The sequence below is a fragment of the Arvicanthis niloticus genome, chromosome 7 (genome assembly GCF_011762505.2).
Source record: "Arvicanthis niloticus isolate mArvNil1 chromosome 7, mArvNil1.pat.X, whole genome shotgun sequence".
Classification (NCBI taxonomy): domain Eukaryota; kingdom Metazoa; phylum Chordata; class Mammalia; order Rodentia; family Muridae; genus Arvicanthis; species Arvicanthis niloticus.
This window is the reverse complement of record NC_047664.1, coordinates 37,459,748-37,480,001: the sequence shown is the minus strand read 5'-3', so window position 1 is coordinate 37,480,001 and position 20,254 is coordinate 37,459,748. Positions and strand designations below refer to the sequence as shown.

At 41.6% G+C, this 20,254-nt stretch overlaps 1 protein-coding gene across 1 annotated transcript; it reads right to left on the bottom strand.

Moving 5' to 3' along the window:
• Positions 1 to 785: 785 nt before the first annotated feature.
• Drg1 (developmentally regulated GTP binding protein 1) lies at positions 786 to 19,694 on the bottom strand. Its single transcript, XM_034508938.2, has 9 exons — positions 19,535 to 19,694; positions 18,150 to 18,273; positions 17,184 to 17,359; positions 11,451 to 11,520; positions 8,737 to 8,906; positions 4,782 to 4,912; positions 2,887 to 3,054; positions 2,552 to 2,674; positions 786 to 1,237 (listed from the first exon to the last, which is right to left on the bottom strand). The coding sequence occupies exons 1-9, from the start codon at positions 19,574 to 19,576 to the stop codon at positions 1,138 to 1,140; spliced, it is 1,104 nt and encodes a 367-aa protein (XP_034364829.1). The 5' UTR covers positions 19,577 to 19,694; the 3' UTR covers positions 786 to 1,137.
• Between the last annotated feature and the right edge of the window lie 560 nt (positions 19,695 to 20,254).

The window sequence follows — 20,254 nt, the reverse complement described above, 5'->3', positions numbered from 1 at the left end:
CTATCAGTCAATGTCCCAGTGACAAACCAGTAGGTATACTGAGGCTTGAGAGACCAACCTGAATCCAATGACAGTGTTAATTAAACTCAGAGAAAGGAAAAGAGCTAGCTCTAGGGCAGCAGGACAAGCCGTGAGCAAAGGGCAGTGTGTGATAAGCACCACAGAGACTTCTAAAAGTTGGTCTACAGAGTGAGTTCCAGGACAGCCAGGGCTACACAGAGAAACCCTGTTTCAAGAGAAAAACAAAAAACAAAAAAACAACAACAACAGAAAACAGGCTGAGTGGCAACAGGAACCACCCACCATACAGTGAATATTTCCAGTGACTGACACTGTGCTAAGCAACTCCCAAAACCCACCCCTTAATACCAGCAATCCCAACCTTAAAAAGTTAATGTCCTTGCCCCACTATTCCTGTATCACACGATGAAACTGAGGCTCACTAAAACTGAGTCATCTTTTTCAGTGCACAGCTAATAGAAAACTCTCAACTCAAGCCCTACTCCACCTCATCACAGCAATCCAGCCACTGCTACCCAGACTAGTCTCAAAACAGCAGTGTTGGAGGAAACCCACAGTTAACTTTACCTATTACACCTTCCTCTGCCCAGTGTCCTGAGAAGGACCACTTAAAAGGACAGAAAGCCAAGACCAGGTGAAAGTCTATCATTATAGCACACCACCAATGAACAAATGGACACCACATGTCCCATTTCCTATGACAGAGCAGATGTTTCCTCATTTACCTCCTCCCACAGCAAACCTGGCAATGAATGACACATGGCCAGTTGGCCCACCAGGTTTTTATACAGTTCAATAGAAGTGACACCAAAGTAGGGAAGGTGATGTTGCTGAGGTGTTCCAGGTACACAGCGTAAGCACAGCACTTGGGAGATGGAGACTGATGAATAAGGAATTCTAGGTAAGCATCAATTGCAAAGAGTTCAAAAACAGCCTGAAATACATGAAACCCTATCTCCAAAAAAAAAAAAAAAAAAAAAAAGTGGCATTCCAGTTTGGAAGTCTCCATATCCATCCCTGCATCCCAATCCAGAGGCTGCCAAAGACAGAAGGGGCTGAGGAAGGTACTTGGTCATAAGGACACTGCTGTGCCAGCCAGCAGATGGGAATAGGATTTCACTTCTTCACAATCTGAATGACGTCTTCATCTTCCAACGTATGATCTTTACCCACTTTCTGAGGATTATGTTTCACAGAGAGACCCCAGACCAAAGCGCTGTATGGAGAGGAACAGAGAGTCAGTGGCAGGAAAAAGCAGCTGTTGTCCTGACTGCCTAGTTGCCAAAATTTAGCATCCTGGATCTTAAAAGACACAGAACTACAACAGACAAAAGCCCTCTTCTAAATATATCAGAATAAACAATCAAAGCCACTTGCTGGATCAGTGCTGCACACTGGGTCATGGAACTGCTGTCATTCCACAGCCAATTCAAATTTAAATGGGCTGGGCCAGGAGTGAAAGATACTTTTAATCCCAGCACGTAGGAAGAAGAGGCAGGTAAATCTTTGTGAGTTCCAGGACAACCATGGATATTACACAGAGAAACCATGTTTCAAAAAAAAAAAAGGAAAGAAAAACAGGCTAGAAAGGTGGCTAAGTAGTTAAGTGCACATACAACTTCTCCAGAAGACAGCAAGCTTGCAGCCTCCACCTGTCTCTAATGCTGGGCTTACAGGCATGTGGGGCATGCACAACTTTTATGTGACAGCAGGGGATTTGAACTCAGGTCTTCTTGCTTTCAATGCATGCACTCTTATCCACTGAATGTCATCTCCCCAGCCCCTAAAACTAATAATATCTGCCAAAGAGAAGGTGAATTAATGAGGGCAAAGCAGAAACCTATACCCCACTAAACACTCCTGAGTTAAAGAGGCTTCTGGAACTCCTCTTGCTCCAATCAGGTAGGCATGGCTTTAAGAACGTACTGAGAAAGTTAGGCCATGGTACCATACACTTTTAATTCCGACATTTGAGGGGCAGAACCAGGTGGCTCTCTATGAGTTCAAGGCTAGCCTGGTCTACAGAGTGAGTTCCAGGATAGCCAGGGCTACACAGAGAAACCATGTTTCAGAAGGCATTGAGAGGGAGCTAGAGAGATGGCTAAGTGGCTGAGAGCATTGCTGCTCTTGCAGAGAACAAAAGTTTGATTCCCAGCACCACACTGAGACAGGCAGGCAGGCAGGCAGACAGACAGACATAAAAATAAAAAAAAGTTTAAAAAACCAGTAAGAGGAAGGCAGTCATGTTAGGACACACCTATAACCGCAGTTGTCAGGAGACAGAGGTAGGCAGACCTCAATGACCTATAAGCTCAAGGCTAGCCTGGTTTAAAAAGCAAGTTCCAGACTAGCCAAGACTACACAGTGAGGCCATATCAAATTACAAAAAGGGACAGTGAGAAATCAAAAAATCCCTTCAGAAGCCTCTTTGTTACCTGGTTTCTTTAATCCTCCTCTAAGAGTTAGTACTATTAATGAAGTCAGTGACTCATAAGAAAAGGAGGCCCACATGCCCATGATGCTTCCTTACTATTTAAATTCCTTGATAAGATTCTTATGAATCTTCATGCAGAAATCTTCCACGGTGGTCCTAGAATAAGGTAGTACTACTGGAGATGTGTAATCTGGTAACTGGCCTTTGGGTTTGGTGTAACTAGAACAGAGAAAAGACACAAGGTTACTGCTGTCTTAAAAGTGTGCATGATCTGAACATAAACCAGCCCTCTATCACTGACATCAGGCCACGGGGACCTCCAATCTGAGGACAGAACCCGCAACATGACCACCGGTCTATAGAAAGCACTTCTATCTCCAGAAAAAGAGCCATTTTGTTACAGATCTCCAAAAGCTATCATTAAAACTCACATTCTCACTAGTTTCAGATAGTCCCAGATCTTCTCCAAAAGGTCATCAAAATTCCAGCGGTGATGAGCAGAAATGGGTACACAGTGAGGCACCTTATAGATGATATCCAACTCCTCAATGGAGATCTGATCAATCTTATTCAATACATAGATACAGGGAATATAAACTCTATGGAAGGAAAAGAAATGTTATTAACTTGGATTGCTGACAAAACAGTGACTACCACTAGTGTTCCTTCACCTAAGCCCCAAATCAGAGGCTCTCCAAAGCTATCATCATCACAGGAAGTAGCAAGTAAAAGCACCTCCTGGGCAAGCCTGATGCCCTGCCCATGTCTGATCCCTAGAACTGAAGGTGCAAGGAAAACCAACTCCACCAAGTTGTCCTCTGACCTCCACATGTGACCATCATATCCACACTCACAAATACGTCTCTGTCTCTTTCTCACACACATACAAAAATAATAATTTTTTTTTAGTTCTCTACAAAATGAATGCAAGGAGCTAGAGAGCGCGGCAATCAAGAGCACTTGCTGCTCCTCCACAAGCCCTCACTTTGGTTCCCACCACCCACACTGCCTGTAACTCCAGGGGACCCCTCCCTGGCCTGCAGCGGATGCCCTCTTCTGGACTCCTTAGGCACTTGCACAGGTCCAAGTACATACACATAAGAGTAGAGCCTTGTGCATGGTAGGCTAGCACTGAGTCACTGAATTGTAATAGACCCAGCTCAAGGTAATTTTTAAAAACTAAACTTTTAGTTTTTGAACAGCTAGTCCTTGCTGCCTTAGAACTCAATTTGAGCCGGGCGGTGGTGGCGCATGCCTTTAATCCCAGCACTTGGGAGGCAGAGGCAGGTGGATTTCTGAGTTCGAGGCCAGCCTGGTCTACAGAGTGAGGTCCAGGACAGCCAGAGCTACAGAGAAACCCTGTCTTGAAAAACCAAAAAAAAAAAAAAAAAAAAAGAACTCAATTTGAGACCAGGCTGGCCTCTAACTCAAAAACCTGCCTGCTTCTTGGATTAAAGATGTGTGCCTTTAAATTTATTTTATTTATTTTTAAAGACTTATTTATTTTATGTATATGAGCACACTGTCACTGTCTTCAGACACACCAGAAGAGGTCATCAGATCCCATTACAGATGGTTGTGAGCCACCATGTGGTTGCTGGGACTTGAACTCAGGACCTTTGGAAGAGCAGTCAGTGCTCCTAACCACTGAGCCATCTCTCCAGCCCTAAATTTATTTTTAAAGTATATCATTTAGAAATGTTAAACTCCTAGTGTCCAATCAGTATCACAGCTAAGATTACTAGAAATTAGGCAAATCGCAACTTCTCAGATTTTCGCTGCTTCACTTAAAATACCAAAAGCATTTGTTTTCAGTTAAAATCTAATTCTTTAAATAAACACAAAAAGTAAGAAGATTCTCTGTAAATGTTAGGAATAATGTCAACAGACTGTTTTAAATTACTCAAGTGCTAACAGTAGTATATTTTATAGAACAAGGTTTCGGCCATATACAGTTAGGATGCATGGAAGAGGCACATCTTGGCACTCTCCTGACTTCTGCAAAATGGCCTAAACAACTGCTCAATTGAGCAACTGGAGAGAGCAGACTGTCCCCCCTCTCTTCAACAACCACTTGACAGAGCTGAAGAGGCAGCATAGATCACAGCAAGTAACTGAAACAGGAAACATTATCATTATTGATCAAACTGCAGAGCTAGGGAAGAAGTTAAAAAAGAAGACCAACCCAAACATGACAGCTGAAGAACTCAAGGCTCCACTATACTGGACAACAGCACGGCTGGGGTTGCCTTGGTCCACATCTTCCAGATCTATTGTTTGTTTCCCTCAGTTTGTTTAAACTCAGTCACAAAGACGCACTAAGTACCTGTTTCCTTCAACCACGTCAATGAGGTCATCAGCTGTGGCATCACTACGCAAAGTCACATCAGCGTTATGAATTTTATATTCAGCCAGGATGCTCTTCACTGTTTCAGCATCTAGTTCACTCTGAGGGCACTGCACAGACAAGAGGATACAATGACAAATCAGGGAGAATGAGGAAACATGTCCTTTTCTTTTTGAGACAGTGTCTTAGTACATAGCTCTAGCTGGCCTGAAACTTACAAACATCAACCATCCTCTGCCTGGGTGCTATAATTAAAGGCATACACCACCATGCCCAGCCTCTATGCACTTTTCTTTTTCAGAATGATTTCAAATTCACCAAGTAGCCAAGAATAGCTAATCCTCCTAACTATAATTCCCAAGGGCCTGGATCACAGGCATGCAACACATGCTCTGTTAATGTGGTGCTATGAATTTAACCCAAGGCTCTGTACATGCTAAGCAAGCATCCTACCTACTGAGCTGTATCCTACCTAGCCCTGTGCCCAGAAAATTCTAGCTAAAATATAAACTTATTACATTGCCCTGGATGAGAGTAAGTAATTTATAGTAGAATATAACTAAAAAAACTTTCTAAACTCATAGGTAGGTGTGTAATGTACCAAACTGCACCCTGTATCCTAGCCCATTCCCTGTAATTCATATACTGAAGTCCTATATTCAGTATCTCAGAATGTGACAGAGAACAGGTCATTAGGGCAGAGTCCTAATTTCAGTATCAGCGTAACAATCACTTTGATAATCCTGTTGTTCAAGCCATCTAACAGAGTTATTAACAATAGCTAATTCAAAGACATAAATTCAAATAAAATAAGACATAAATTCAAAATAATTGGGCCTATCTCCTGGGAAAGCTAGCTTAAACCTATGATTATCTGAACTCTCAGGTAATTCTCTGACCTTAATTCATTGACCAAAACTTTTTTTGATAACAGTGCTCAATTTTCTTCTATCAAAAACATTTTCTTTATTTGGTCTCGTTAACAGTCTAATTTTCCCCAGTTTTCCTTCTTAAATTGTCTTGTCTTAAATTTTCTATCTATACTTATAGCCTTAATGATACCAGCTAGGCTTCTGGCTAACACCAAATTTAATCTCCAGTCTAGAATGTTTGCCAAAGGCATTCCTAAGATATTTAGTTAGTATCTCAAATCCACTGTCCTGATCTTCCTATGACTTTGCACTGCAAAAGTGTCAAAAAAAAAAAAGTGCAAAATGTATAATAAAAGTACAGATGTATAATAAAAGTTCAGATGTATAATAAAAGTACAGATGTATAATAAAAGTACAGATGTATAATAAAAGTTCATTTTTCTAGTTCAGGAAAAAAATTCACAATCACCTCTTACACTACAAGACACAGGTCTTCAAAGAAGCACAAGCACCTTTTATTCACCGTGAGGCTCTACTGGCTGCGTTTGGAATCGCCTACCTCTACTCCTGTTACAACCCTGCTTTAAGAAGTTACCAGGGGGGCTGGAGAGATGGCTCAGCAGTTAAGAGTACTTGCTGTTCCTGCAGAGAATCACAGTTCATTCCAAGTATCCACCTAAGGAGGCTCACAAACACCTGTGACTCTTAATTCTAGGGGCCTGACACCATCTTGATTCCTTAGGCACCTGAACTCACAAGGAAATACCAGACCCCTCCACATATACACAAAATTTTAAAAAATAAAATGAAGTTTTCAAAGTAAGATGCTCAGCAGGCAAAAGGCTTGCTGCCAAGCCTAACACCCTGAATTCAATTATCAGGACCCACAGTTGGAAGAGAAAACTGATGTCTATAATTTCTCCTCTGACCAACACAACGAACACTCACTTCACCACTCTCCCACACCATACAAGGCCCCCCCACACACACACATATACAAAATAAAATGTAATTTTTTAAAAAAGAGGTCATTAACTAGCTTGGTGATGGACATCTTTAATGCCAGTATCAGCAGGCAGAGGAAAGCAGAACTCTTTTGAATTCAAAACCAATATGGTCTCCATAGAGACTTCTAGGCTACCTAGTACTTCATAGTGTGACCCTGTCTAAAAATACCATCTTTGGCCTCCTAGCACCAGACACACAAGTAAATGCATTAATGTATTATGCAGAGAAAACAGCGATATGCACAAAACAAACAAAAACAAAAAAACAACAAAAAAGGTTTCTTTTATGGTTTAAGATAGGGTTTCTTTGTGAAATTCTAGCTGTGCTAGAACTCAGAATATCCACTTGCCTCTATCTTTCAAGTGCCAAACCAAACAAAGCCTTTTGTTTTTGAGACAGGGTTTTGCTATGTAGCCCAAGGTATTTCAATCTCACAATTGGTCTGCCTCAACTTCCAAACTACTGAAATTGCAGGAATATGCCACTATACTACAAGACATAGTTCTTCAAAGAACCATTGTAACAATCTCTTACACAGTTCCTTCTTTGTTTTTTTGTTTTTTTAAGATTTATTTATTTCATGTATATGAGTACACCATTGGTCTCTTCAGATTCACCAGAAGAGGACATCAGATGGTTGTGAGCCACCATGTGGTTGCTGGGAATTGAACTCAGGACCTCTAGAAGAGCAATCAGTGCTCTTAACCACTGAGCCATCTCTCCAGCCCCGGTTCCTTTTTTGTATCTCTTACACCAATTAAACACAAAAGTGTATTTGGATTCCATTAGAACCTAAGTCTAAAAGTCAGGTATGGTACCATATGCTTATGACTCTAATACATAAGAGGTGAAAGGAGAATCAGGTAAGCCTTGGAAATATACCAAGTCCATGACCAGCCTGGTATACAAAAGGCCTTGTCTCAAAACACTAAAATATATAATTAAAAAAAAAAAAAGAAAGAAAAGAAAAAAAGGTCAGGGCTGGAGAGATGGCTCAGCAGTTGAGAGCATTTGCAGAAAACCTGATTTCAGCTCCCAGCTTCAGCATGGCAGCTCACAACTGTCTGTAACTTCAGGGAATTAGATGCCCTCTTTTGGTCTCCTCAGGCACTGCACAAATGTGATATACATAAATGTAGGCAAAACACTCATACTTGTAAAGTAAAAATGAATAAAAACTTTTAAAATATTAAAAAATATTCGAATGAGTCAAGGTTATTGCCCAGGTCAGAATATAATTGATGGCTTATGCCCTTTCTGGCTACTTTCCAAGGGCTTGTTCACTCACACTTCCCCAGGATATGCAGTTGGATAACACTCTCAGGTCATCCCGGTGAGTATTTCACTGAACAGTGCACTTAGAAAGGTAGCCCCACAGCCAGGTGTGGTGGCACAGGCCTTTAATCCCAGCACTAGAGAGGAAGAGGCAAACTGACCTCTGTGAATTCAAGGACAGCCTGAGGCACACTTGTCACTCCAAGTCTCAAGAGGCAGAAGCAGGAAAAGCAGGAGTTCAAAGTAATTTTCAGCTATACTGCAAGTCTGAGGCCCACCTGAGACAGAGTCTGGGGAGGAGGACCAATCCAGCCTCCTCAAGTTCCCTATTTTACTCTCCATCTGACACTTTTGTCTACTATTTCCTCATTAACTGTTCACTTACGAAGGTCAGTGACTACTTTGTGCCTACCTCTACATCCTCCTGCCCTCTGTCACTCTCCAGAGCTTAAAATAATGCTTGCCCTCTGGTTAGTGCTTTATAAAGACATGATAAATAAATGAAAGCATAAGATATTGGCAACTAATTCATAGAAATATTGATCCAAATGTCTGTACCACCCTAGGCAGAGAACAAAAAGAGATAGAGTTGAAAAAGTAATTCTGAGAATGACTCCTGTTGTAACCTTGTCTTTCTTAACAGTCATTAAAAAGGTCATGGGATGAAAGGCAGGAAAAAGCCAGAAAATTCCCAAATTATTCATTTCCACACACTTGAATCCACTGTTCACTGCAATTCCTCAGCAGCAGATCTGCCCCGGGTCACCTTCCCCACTTACAGTGGCTGTGAGATTAATGCCTCCCTTGTCTTTCTTCTTAAAGCCGATGTTGGGGGGTTTGCTGTTCAAGCGAATCCCAAAGCCTTCCAACTCATTTTCAATTATCTTCTTATGTCCCAAGGGTTTTAGGACATCCAGAACAATCAAGATCAAATTACACGTTCGGGCCACTGAGGGTAAAAATGATACCCTAAGTTGAATACATACAGCCTCAAACAGAATTTAAACTCAAACAGAAGTGTTTGTAGCCCCTGGCTGAGATGGTTTTTCTTTTTATATACATATAAAATGGTTAAGACTTCCAAATATTTATACTAGTTATCAATTTGCAGTTATGTCTTAAAGTCATCAGATAACCACCCAGAAAACTGACCCATCTCTCATATGATTAAGACAATCAAAAGAAAGATATATATCAAATAATAAACTACAAATAAGTTTAGAAAATGTTTTAAAAGTACAAACTCTAAAATTATTACATTGTTTTTTAATGTGCATGAGTGTTTGCCTGAACACTCCTCCCAAAGGTCAGAAGATCCTCTGAAACTGGAGACACAGAGGGTTGTAAGCTGCCATATGGGTATTGAGAATCAAACCTGGATCCTCTCTGCAAGACCAGCCAGTGCTCTTAACCACTGACCTCTCTCTCTAGCCCTCAATTAACATAATTTAATCAACCTTATGGAATTACAATTTACAAAAACAAACTGTAGTTGTTTAGCACATGATTTAATGGTATATAATCACCACAATAATCAGGATAGTCAAGATAGTTGTAGCATCAAACACTTGCAATCCCAGCACAAAGTTCAGGACAGGCTCAACTACATAACAAATTAAAGTCAACCAGTCTATGTGAGACTATGTCAAAAATAAGCCTGTGGGGGCTGGAGAGGGGTTAAGAGCACTGACTGAGCTTCCAGAAGTCCTGAGTTCAATTCCCAGCAACCACATGATGACTCACAAACATCTGTAATGGGATCAGATGCCCAAAGGACTATTTGGTGTACTGACATACATTATTAAAAAAACAAAACAAACAAACAAAAAAGACAAATTTAAAAAAGAAATAAGAATAAGAAAAAAAAAAAAAAAAAAAGAAAAACAAGCCAGTCAATTTCTATCACTATAGGTAATTTATACATTTTAGAATTTCACGCCGGGCAGTGGTGGCGCACGCCTTTAGTCCCAGCACTTGGGAGGCAGAGGCAGGCGGATTTCTGAGTTCGAGGCCAGCCTGGTCTACAGAGTGAGTTCCAGGACAGCCAGAACTACACAGAGAAACCTTGTCTCGAAAAACCAAAAAAAAAAAAAAAAGAATTTCACAAAAATGGAATATCATCTTTTCTGCTCAAATATTTTATTCTGACACTTCTTAATATTGTATTCCACACTGTATACATATCAGCAACTTGTTTCTTTTATAACTGAATAGTAATCTATTACCTGCTATTAACCTTCGGAGGGACATATGTATTATTTTTTTACTTGGAGGTGTAATTTGAGTCTGCTATAAACAGTCATGTAGAAGTCTTTCTGTAGATAAGTTTTCACTTTTCCTAGATACATACCAGTCAAACTGTCGAATCAAATCACAAATATAGATTATCAGAAACTTAAATAGTCGCCTAAGTATTTATATAAGTTTATACTCCCATTAGCAGTGAATAGAATCTCCCAAGTACTTCGCATCCTTACCAACAGTCAGTGGTATTACTAATTAGTATTTAATGACTTCTCTTTCTGGTGGCAATGACAATGTTGAATCTTTTTATGAATTTATTAGACTGTCCCCTCTTTATCCTCTTTCTCTTTCCTCCACCTCTTCTCCTGACCAATATAAGATGTTGTTAGGTCCTCCCTGTGATATTAAATCAAAATAAATCTTTTCTCCTTTTAATTTTTTAGTGACATATTCTGTCATAGAAACTAAAAGCATTATAAATATTAAGAATACTAAGTCCCTAGTCCAGGACAGCCAGGACAACACAGAGAAACCCTGTCTCAAAAAATAAATAAATAAATAAATAAATAAAAAGAATACTAAGTCCCAAGGCTGAAGATAGGACTCAATGATTGAAAGCACTTGTTCTTGCAAAGAACCTAGGTTTGTTTCCTAGCATTCATAAACACCCATAATTCCAGTTCCAAGGGATCCAATGTACTCTTCTGACTTCCATGAGCCTAAGCTACACATGCATGCAGACAAAACACTCACACAAAAATAAATATAAATAATAACAACAAAATCTAAGGAAAGATAAAGATAAGAACTTCTAAGACTGGGGAGATAGTTCAGTAAGTAAAGTAGTCACATCAGGGCCTGAGTTTGATCCCCAGAACTGATGCTAAAAAAATTAAAAAATTTTTAAAAAATAAAAATGGTGGGCATGATGGCAGGCCCTTATAAGCCCAGTTCAAGGGGATATGACCTCTTCTGGCCTCCCTAGGCACTAGGCACACATGTGGTACACACATATAAACACAGCCAAAGCAATCCTTATAAATAATACATATAAAATAAATCCAAAAAATATTAGAGGCAAATTACAATGCATCAAAATTAAGGATTTCTACTGAATAAAGATCATGTTGGTGAAAAAAGTGAAGATGACATGTGCAATGGCCAGAACTTACAGAAATGGGTAATTAAAAGAGTGTTATCCAACAGAAGCTATCTGTGATACCTCAGAGGATAGCCCCAGACCACTGACCTGCAATGACTTGACGACCTCTACCTTTCCCATCCTTGGCACCTTCAATAATACCTGGGAGATCCAGGAGCTGCAAGAATAAGAATGGGGAAAGAAAGGAACAATCAGTTATAAATACAAATAGACCAATCACACTGACAAGTATCCTCTTTGATACTAGTATTTCTCTAGTATCTAAAATTTATTAAAACTAAGTTCCAACCTTTCTTTGTGTTGGGAGCACAAAGGTCCTTGAACTCAGATAACATTAGGGAACTCAGAAATGTTATACCTGCAGGATTGTCTTTTCAAAGGAGAAAAATGGATACCCTGTTTCCTGCCCCTGAGGCTGGGACTAGAAGTGCCTAACAGCCTAGGTGTGAGCCTCATGCTGTCTGAAGAGTCAGACCAGACCAAGCTCACAAAAGCAGGACCAGAGGTGGCTAATAATCTAGGTGACCTTTGCATCATCTGTATGGCCAGTAGCTCCCCCAGCTCCCACAACCAGACCAGAGTGAAACAGTTTAGATCACCTCTATGCTACCTGTGTGACAGGCCAGAGTTCCAGGACAGCCGGGCTACACAGAGAAACCCTGTCTCGAAAAACTAAAAAGAGAAAACGGAACGAACAAAACCTTTCTAATGGTCAAAGCTGACAAAATGTAAGTACATGCAACACTGAATTATAACAATAAAACAAAATACCCACAACCCAACATTTATATAAATTACTGAATAAATGAGCGAAGGACAGCTCTTCCATTAGAAATCTAGTAACAAGAGGCAGGCAGATTTCTGAGTTTGAGGCCAGCCTGGTCTATAGAGCGAGTTCCAGGACAGCCAGGGCTACACAGAGAAACCGTGTCTCGAAAAACAAAACAAAAAGAAATCCAGTAACAAATATAATGAAAAAAAAAGCACTGAAAGTCACAGAACAGACACCAAAAAGGAGTAGAGAAAGTTTAAGGAATTTGCTTGAATCTGAAACACATATATGAACACTGTAACATACAGGTTAAGCAGTTGGAAAGATGGCTCAGCACTAAGAACCTGCTCTTTGAGAAGACACAGGTTCAGCCAATGGTGGTGCACGCCTTTAATCACAGCGCTTGGGAGGCAGAGGCAGGTGGATTTCTGAGTTCCAGGCCAGCCTGGTCTACAGAGTGAGGACAGCCAGAGCTATACAGAGAAACCCTGTCTCAAAAAAAAAAAAAAAAAAAAAAAAAAAAGGGCGGGGGGAGACACAGGTTCAGTTTCCAACACCCACATAGTTGCTCACAATCATCTGTAACTCCACTTTGAGGGGCTCCTAACACCCTCTTGTGACTGTACAGGTAGACATACAAGTCATGCACAGGCACACATGTGGGAAAATACATCAATAAATCTAATAAAAAAAATCTTGAGAATTAGAATGCAGACTTTCCCCAAAGTATCTTCCCTGAAACATTTACTAACTTTGAAGGAAAACATCGTAGTTCAGAAGCTCTGCAAATACCATCTTAATAAACTCACAGAAACTAACATCAAGCCAGCTGTAGCTCCCATGACAGATGCAAAGGCAGAAGCTCAAGTTCAAGGCCAGGTTGAGCTATATAGAAAGAATCTGTCTCAAAAACAAAAGGTTAATAATGCTAACAGGGCTGGGAGATGGGGGCTTGGTGGATTACAGGGGCTGGTGTTAAAAAAGAAAAAAAAAAGGGAGCAGAAGGACTTGAGTGCAGATCCCCAGAATCCATACTGAAGTGGGGTAGGGTAGGAATTTCTAGGGCTAGCAAAACCAAAAACAATGAGTTCCAAGTTCAATGAAGAAACTATGTCTCAAAAAACTAAAGTAGAGAGCAATAGAGGAAGACATTCTGACCACAACCTCTGGTCTTTACATGCACACAAGTAAGTCCACACACACACACACACACAGCATGGATACACACATATATACAAAACCAACATCAATAAAATACATGAACATCATAAGCCTCATGATAAGGAATAAGACAAAACATAATTTCTGCAGTATTCTTGCCAAAAATAGCAAGATCCTTTCTCAAAAGATACTAACTTCCAAAGTACAAAAACATTGGGGCGGTGGTGGCGCACACCTCTAATCCCAGCACTTGGGAGGCAGAAGCAAACGGATTTCTGGGTTCAAGGCCAGCCTGGTCTACAGAGTGAGTTCCAAGACAGCCAGGGCTACACAGAGAAACCCTGTCTCGAAAAACAAACAAAACAACAACAAAAAACTTCTCTTAAAAACTATAGTTTAATACATATTACTGCAGCAATATTATCTATTTTGGTTATATCAGATGTTAACATTGTAGGGACTGGTAGTGTACACCATTTCAGCACCCAGGAGGCAGAGGCAGGATAATCTATAAATTCAAGACCAGCTTGGTCTATACACTGAGTTCCAGAATAGCCAGGGATACATAGGAAAACACTGTCTCAGGGAAAAAAAAAAAAAAAGAAAGAAACAAACAAACTTCAAACATATGCACTATATACTTTATGGAAGACTGGAAGGTCAGTTATAGTGGCAAAGGCCTATGATCAAGAAACTTGAGGTAGAGGCAGAAGAATCAGTAGTTCCAAGGTTATCATTAGCTACAAACTGAATTTGAGGCCAACATGATTACATGAGACCTTGTATGACTTTCTATGAAGAGAATTGCAAAACTAGAAACACAGAAAGGGGATTATGGGAACGGGTGGAAAATAGAAGGCAACAGAGTACCTGTAGCTTAAAAAAATCAGGAGTTAGAAGAAAGGGGAAAGGAGATGGAAGGCAGGACAGAGAGCCGGAGTACAGAACAAACGAGAACAAAGTGCAATGACATGCATGTGTGACACGCAAGAATAAAGCCCATTATGTTTATCCTAAACTAAAAACAGAGAAAATTTAAAAATATAGGGCCAGAGAACTGGCTCAGCAGATAAAAGCATTTGTCAAGTAAACTTGACCAACAAGAGTTCAATCCCAAAAACCCACAACAGGAGAGAACCAACCACACACAAACACACACATACACACACACACACACACACACACACAGAGTACACAGAGAGGCAGAGAGAGAAAGAGAGAGAGAGAGAGAGAGAGAGAGAGAGAGAGAGAGAGAGAGAGAAGGAGAAAAGGGGAAAAGGGGGGAAAGGCATGTGCAAGCCTGTGCTCACATATACATAACACACACATGCACAACCTGAAAAAAACAAAAAGACACTGAAACTCAAGTGCCTTTACAAGGTTAATATACATTACTCAAATGCTCAAGTCTTATATGGATAAAACTTAGCTTCCTTAACAGATACACAAAGGCCCTTTTTAAACTCAGTCAAGGGCTGGAGAGATGGCTCAGTGGTTAAGAGCACTCACTGCTCTTCCAGAGGTCCTGAGTTCACTTCCCAGCAACCACATGGTGGCTCACAATCATCTGTAATGGGATCTGATGACCTCTTCTGGTGTGACTGAAGACAGTGACAGTGTACTCATATACATAAAATAAACAAATCTTTTTAAATAAATAAATAAATAAATAAATGAACTCAGTCATACCTAACTTTACAGACACCGTTTCCATCATTCCTACCTGACATCAAATCACCATAAAATGTACCAGTTACGCTGTGGTCTATTGCTATGTATTGTAATGCTAAACTCTATACCTGAAGGTCTAAGCCTAAGTGACTTCTCCAGTTTACAAGCTTTTGCTGTGTAAACCTTGTTCCTTGACTTAAAACTATTGGTTAAATAAACTGGCTACACCAATTACTAGAGGGTTAAGAGGCAGGTAGGTCAGAAGTGACTTCATGGGAGGAGGAGAAACCAGGAAAGAGGAAAAATGAGGAGGAAGCCACCATGAGGGGAGAGGAACCATGAACACATAGCCAGGAGAAACAGCAAGTATCTGGGGTACACCACTGGGGAGCCAGCCAGGCCAGCGGTTAGAAGAGTAGATTATATCTCGAAACCTCCCGCCCCCAAAAAAGAGTAGATTAGGGGTTACTCTCCAGGAATTGTCAAAGCCAAATAAAGTAACCATAGTGTGAGTCTCATTCACTTGTAAGCTAGTCGGGGATAAGCTTAAAATATTTGTACTACATGTGCCAGTACAGGTGGGGTTGTTGTTTTTGTTTTTTAACTTTTTCTCTTTTTTTGGAGACAGGGTTTCCCTACACAACCCTGGCTATCCTACAACTATCTACCAAGTCCAAGCTGGCCTGGAGATTTTTTTTTTTTTTTAAGTAGAACTTCTGTTTTATTTTTCCCAAAGCAGCTTTCCTTTTGCCCTTATGAACGAAACCATCTCTTTACATGGGCTTTGGTGGAGGCTGTGGTGCAGCACTAGCAGGTCTGAATCATGATGGGGGAATTCGGTCCTTCCGGGCTTCACGAGATCGATTCCTGCCGATCTTGCTATGAATGGCACAGCTCACGAAGTAATGCAGCTTGACATAAGCTTGGAAAGCATTTGCTTCAAATATGTCCCTGGCCTTGAGATCTTAACAGAGATCTGCTGACCTCTGCCTCCAGAGTACTCCGGAGTACTCCAGAGTACAGAGCACATGTGATAGCTGTGTTGAATTTATTTTTACTTTTCTGGCTGGTGAAATTCTACATCGTGCTGCCTAGTCTTAGGCCAATTTGATACAACCTAGAATTATCTGAAAGGAAGAAACCTCAAAACTGTAAAGCATTTTCTTAGTGACCAATGGAGAAGGGTCCAGTCCATTATAGATAGTGCAATCCCCGGGCTAGTGGTCCTGGCTTCTGTAAGAAAGCAGGCTGGGAAGCTGAAGAGATGGCTCATCTGGCTACTCTACCCAACACACACATGGCAACTTCCAACTGTCTATAACTCCTGTTCTAGGGGATCCAACAACCTCACAGACATACATGCAGTCAAAACACCCATGTAAATAAAATAAAAATAATTTAAAATAAAAAAAGTAAGCAGTCTGAGCAAGCCAGTAAGCAGCACCCACCCATGACCTCTACATTAGCTACTGCTTCCAGGTTCCTGCTCTGACTTCCTTCAGTGATGGGCTATACTGTGGAAGTGTAAACCTAATAAACTCTGTCCTCTCCAACTGCTCATGGTATTACATCACAGCAACAGAAACTATGAGTAGGACACACACTAACTTCAAGACACTGCCAACCCAAGTGTAGTGTCACATACTTATAATTCTAGCACTTTACAGGCTACAGCAAGGACAAACCTCAGAGTTGAAGGCTAGACTTGACTATATAATAAGACCTTTTCTTCAGCTGTAAAAAATAGCTCAGTAGCTAAGAGCATTGGCTGCTCTTCCAGAGGTCCTGAGTTCAATTCCCAGCATCCATATGGTAGCTTACAACTGTATATAACTCTAGTTCCAGGGGATCCTACACTCTTCACACAGATATATATTCAGGCAAAACATTAATGAACATGAAATAAAGATAAATAATAAATTAAAAAAAAATAACTTTTCTTAAAAAAAGACTCACTTCTGCAAGTCATTTTGTGCATAAAGCCCTGTCTCAGATGTTCTTCCCTCATCGTCAGATGAAAAAGCAGACCTTTTTTTTTTTTCATATATTTTCATGGGCCCTATTTCAGTGTAATAACTTTATTGATGAGTGTTAAGAGATGAGGGCCTACTAACTAAAAAGGCAGACCTGACATCCCGTGGGCTACTAATGAAGTGCTTCTTAATGAATGACAACAATGATTTCTTCCCTTTCTTGGCCTGAAAAATCTGACTCACCTGGATCTTGGCACCTTTATATCTGATGACACCAGGCACTGTAGTCAAAGTAGTGAATTCATAGGCTGCCACTTCAGAATACACTCCTGCTAAGTTACTTAGCAGAGTTGACTTCCCCACAGATGGAAAACCCACAAATCCAATTCTAGCATCACCTGTCTTGGCCACATCAAAACCTAAAACAGTAAAGAAACATCAAAAACACAAGTGTTATTCTTGAGTGCAGTACACCTCACCTAATTCTTTTAATATTGTTGTTGGTCTGATTTTCTAACTTTCTAACTTACTTCTAAAATATAACTCAAGCATGAAATTCACAATTCAATTTAATGCATTACTTGACTAAAACAAAGAAATCCTTTATCACTTAAATTATAACCATTTTGCAAATTTTTTTTTTTTTGGTTTTTCGAGACAGGGTTTCTCTGTGTAGCCCTGGCTGTCCTGGAACTCACTCTGTAGACCAGGCTGGCCTCGAACTCAGAAATCCTCCTGCCTCTGCCTCCCAAGTGCTAGGATTAAAGGCGTGCACCACCACCGCCCAGCGTAAAATTTTTAAGGCCCGAAGAATACGAAAGAACTCATGTGCCAGGCAATGACAACATATGCCTGACCCTAAGCCTGATGAATCAGAGTCAGGTGAACTGGTGAATTTCAGGATCAGTAAGACCCTACCTCAATTTAAAAAAGAAAATAAAGTAGTAATGCCTAGTCTTCCTAAGCACAGACATATTCTCAGAAGCCAGGCACAGTGGTGTGCACTTTTAATCCCAGCACTTGGGAGGCAAATGGATGTCTGTGAGTTCCAGGAGAAGAGGTATATAGTGAGACCCTGTCTTGAAAGAAAAAACAAAAAATTTCTATGGGAATACAACACACACATACACACATTAGATATCTGTATTAGTTTAACAGAAGCCACACATACATATTATATATACACACATATTCCATGGAACTACAAACCTTCTCCTGGCCCACCACCACCGCCACCTTTTGGAGTGATGAGTTCTCTTCGAAGCTTAGCAAGGCGAGCCTTAAGCAGTCCAAGGTGATGTGCTGTAGCCTTGTTCTTTTGAGTCCGAGCCATCTATCAGGGAAGAATTACAACCATAAAATCTGCATTATGTCAGAAAAAAAAATTCTGAATGCTCCCAAAAGCTGAGAACATTATGTTGTGGTTTTCTACACCCTACTAATGTCAGTGTAACTATTTATTTTCCTTGAGACAAAGTCTCTTTATGTAGTCCTGACAGTCCTAGAACTTTCTATGTAAACAAGGTTGGCATCCAACTCATACTGTTCCACTGGCCTCTGCCTCCTGAGCTCCACCTATTTTTAAAAAAGAAAAATCCAAACCTGGCTAATGCTAGCACTCTGGAGGCAGAGGCAGATCTATCTGAGTTCAAGGCCAGCTTGATCTATACAATGAGATCCATGACACCCAGAGATACTTAGCAAGACCCTGTCTCCAAACAAAAGAGAGGGAGGGAAAAAAATCCAGGGCCAGTTAGACAGACTCTCAAAGAATAAGTTAAGTGGGCTTGCTGTCAAACTTGAAGACCTAAACTCAATCCCAGAAGCTGTGACTGAACAGAATGATTACCCTAAGTTATGCTGACCACCCCCACACACACACACAAAGAAAGATAAAAATAAACTCTGAACTCCCTCTCCCCAATATCCAGTTCATCTTCTTCACTACAAAAGAAGCAAATGAGGCCCAAAGTGACAGGACCCAAGGTCATTCCAATTCCTATCTACAGATGGAATTAAAATCCATCTGCTGATTCGTTTCTACCGTACCTGATCTAGAAGGGTACCACTTTACTGACTTTAAAAAGCCCTGAATTTCTCAGGGATATGCTATCCAGGTACAATCAATTTACTTCCACATCTTACCGCCACAACCAATGACGTGCAAAAGGGGATCAACAGTGGCAAGTAGGCAAGGAATAAAGGGACAAGACCTCAAAATACGTGATCAGGTCACAGAGTCTGAGACAGAAGTCGTGTGGCTCAGAGAAAAGCAAGAGAACCCGAAATCATGTGAAGACATGCGCCGAAAACCGGAGTGAGTACTGGCCAAGGGCTGGGTGTCGAAAGTGGGAGGCAGAGCAGAGAGGGAGCTGGCTGATGCAAGCTGAGAGGCCCAGGCCACAGGAGCTCAGGAAGGGCGGCTGCATGGGTAAGGGGCTGAGGCAGTGCAGGCTTTGACTGAGAGAGCGAAGGGAGTTGGTGGCACCGGGGCGAAACCCAGGCCCTGACGCCGCGGACGGAACACCGGAGGAGCGGTACCGCTGCAGAAGTGATGCTCGGGCCGGGAGGGGAGCGCCGACTGCGCCTTTTACCTCGGCTTCGATCTCCGCGATCTTCGCTAAGGTCCCGCTCATGGTGGCGGGGGCTCGAGCCGCACTGGCCTTCCCACTAGCTAGATCCCCTTCACGCGCCGGACGCGCCGCTGGCCACCGCTGCAGTGCGCAAGCGCGGGACTTGCTAATTCTCGCGACACGGTTCCGCGAGAAGTCAGCGCGGACGCTCTCGGCGCCCCGCAGACTCCGCCTTCTCCGCCGACTCCTCCCTGTTCTGCCAGCCAGAGCGGTGTCATAGAGCCCGCGGCCGCGGTGACCAGAGCGGTCGCTCGGGCCAGCTTCCCGGAGCGCGCCGAGGGTCGCGCGCAGCTCGGCCCCACCCCGCCGGACCTGCGCTCGCCCTGTCAGCTCCGTGTACAGCGTGTGAGCCGTAAAAGACCTAGTCCCTGCGCCCATCAAAGTGCGCGCAGATACTTGGGGCCCTCTTTCCTCACCAAGAGAGACGCCCCGGTGACCTCGGCTTCCTGGGTTGTGGAGAGCCTCTCGGGGGTGGGGGGAACAATTTTTGAGGGATCCTTTGTTTACCAGGAACCCCGAAGAAAGAGGGTGCCACTCAACGAGCCAGTTAGTGGATTCAATGAGCTATTCCAGAGAAAACCGTTACTTGCAACAGCAGTAATGTTGAAAAGTTGAAAATTATGTTAGCATTCATTAGAAGGGAATAGATAAATAAAAAAGCATCTCTGTTCTGTAAAATAG

Coding starts and splice junctions, on each gene's coding strand:
- Drg1 (XM_034508938.2), bottom strand. CDS start 19,576: ATGAGCGGGACCTTAGCGAAGATCGCGGAGATCGAAGCCGAG. Junction 11,521..17,183: donor ATAAAGGTGCCAAGATCCAG/GTGAGTCAGATT, acceptor TTATTCTTGCAG/CTCCTGGATCTCCCAGGTAT. Junction 3,055..4,781: donor GACGTGGTTGAAGGAAACAG/GTACTTAGTGCG, acceptor TTCCTTCCATAG/AGTTTATATTCCCTGTATCT.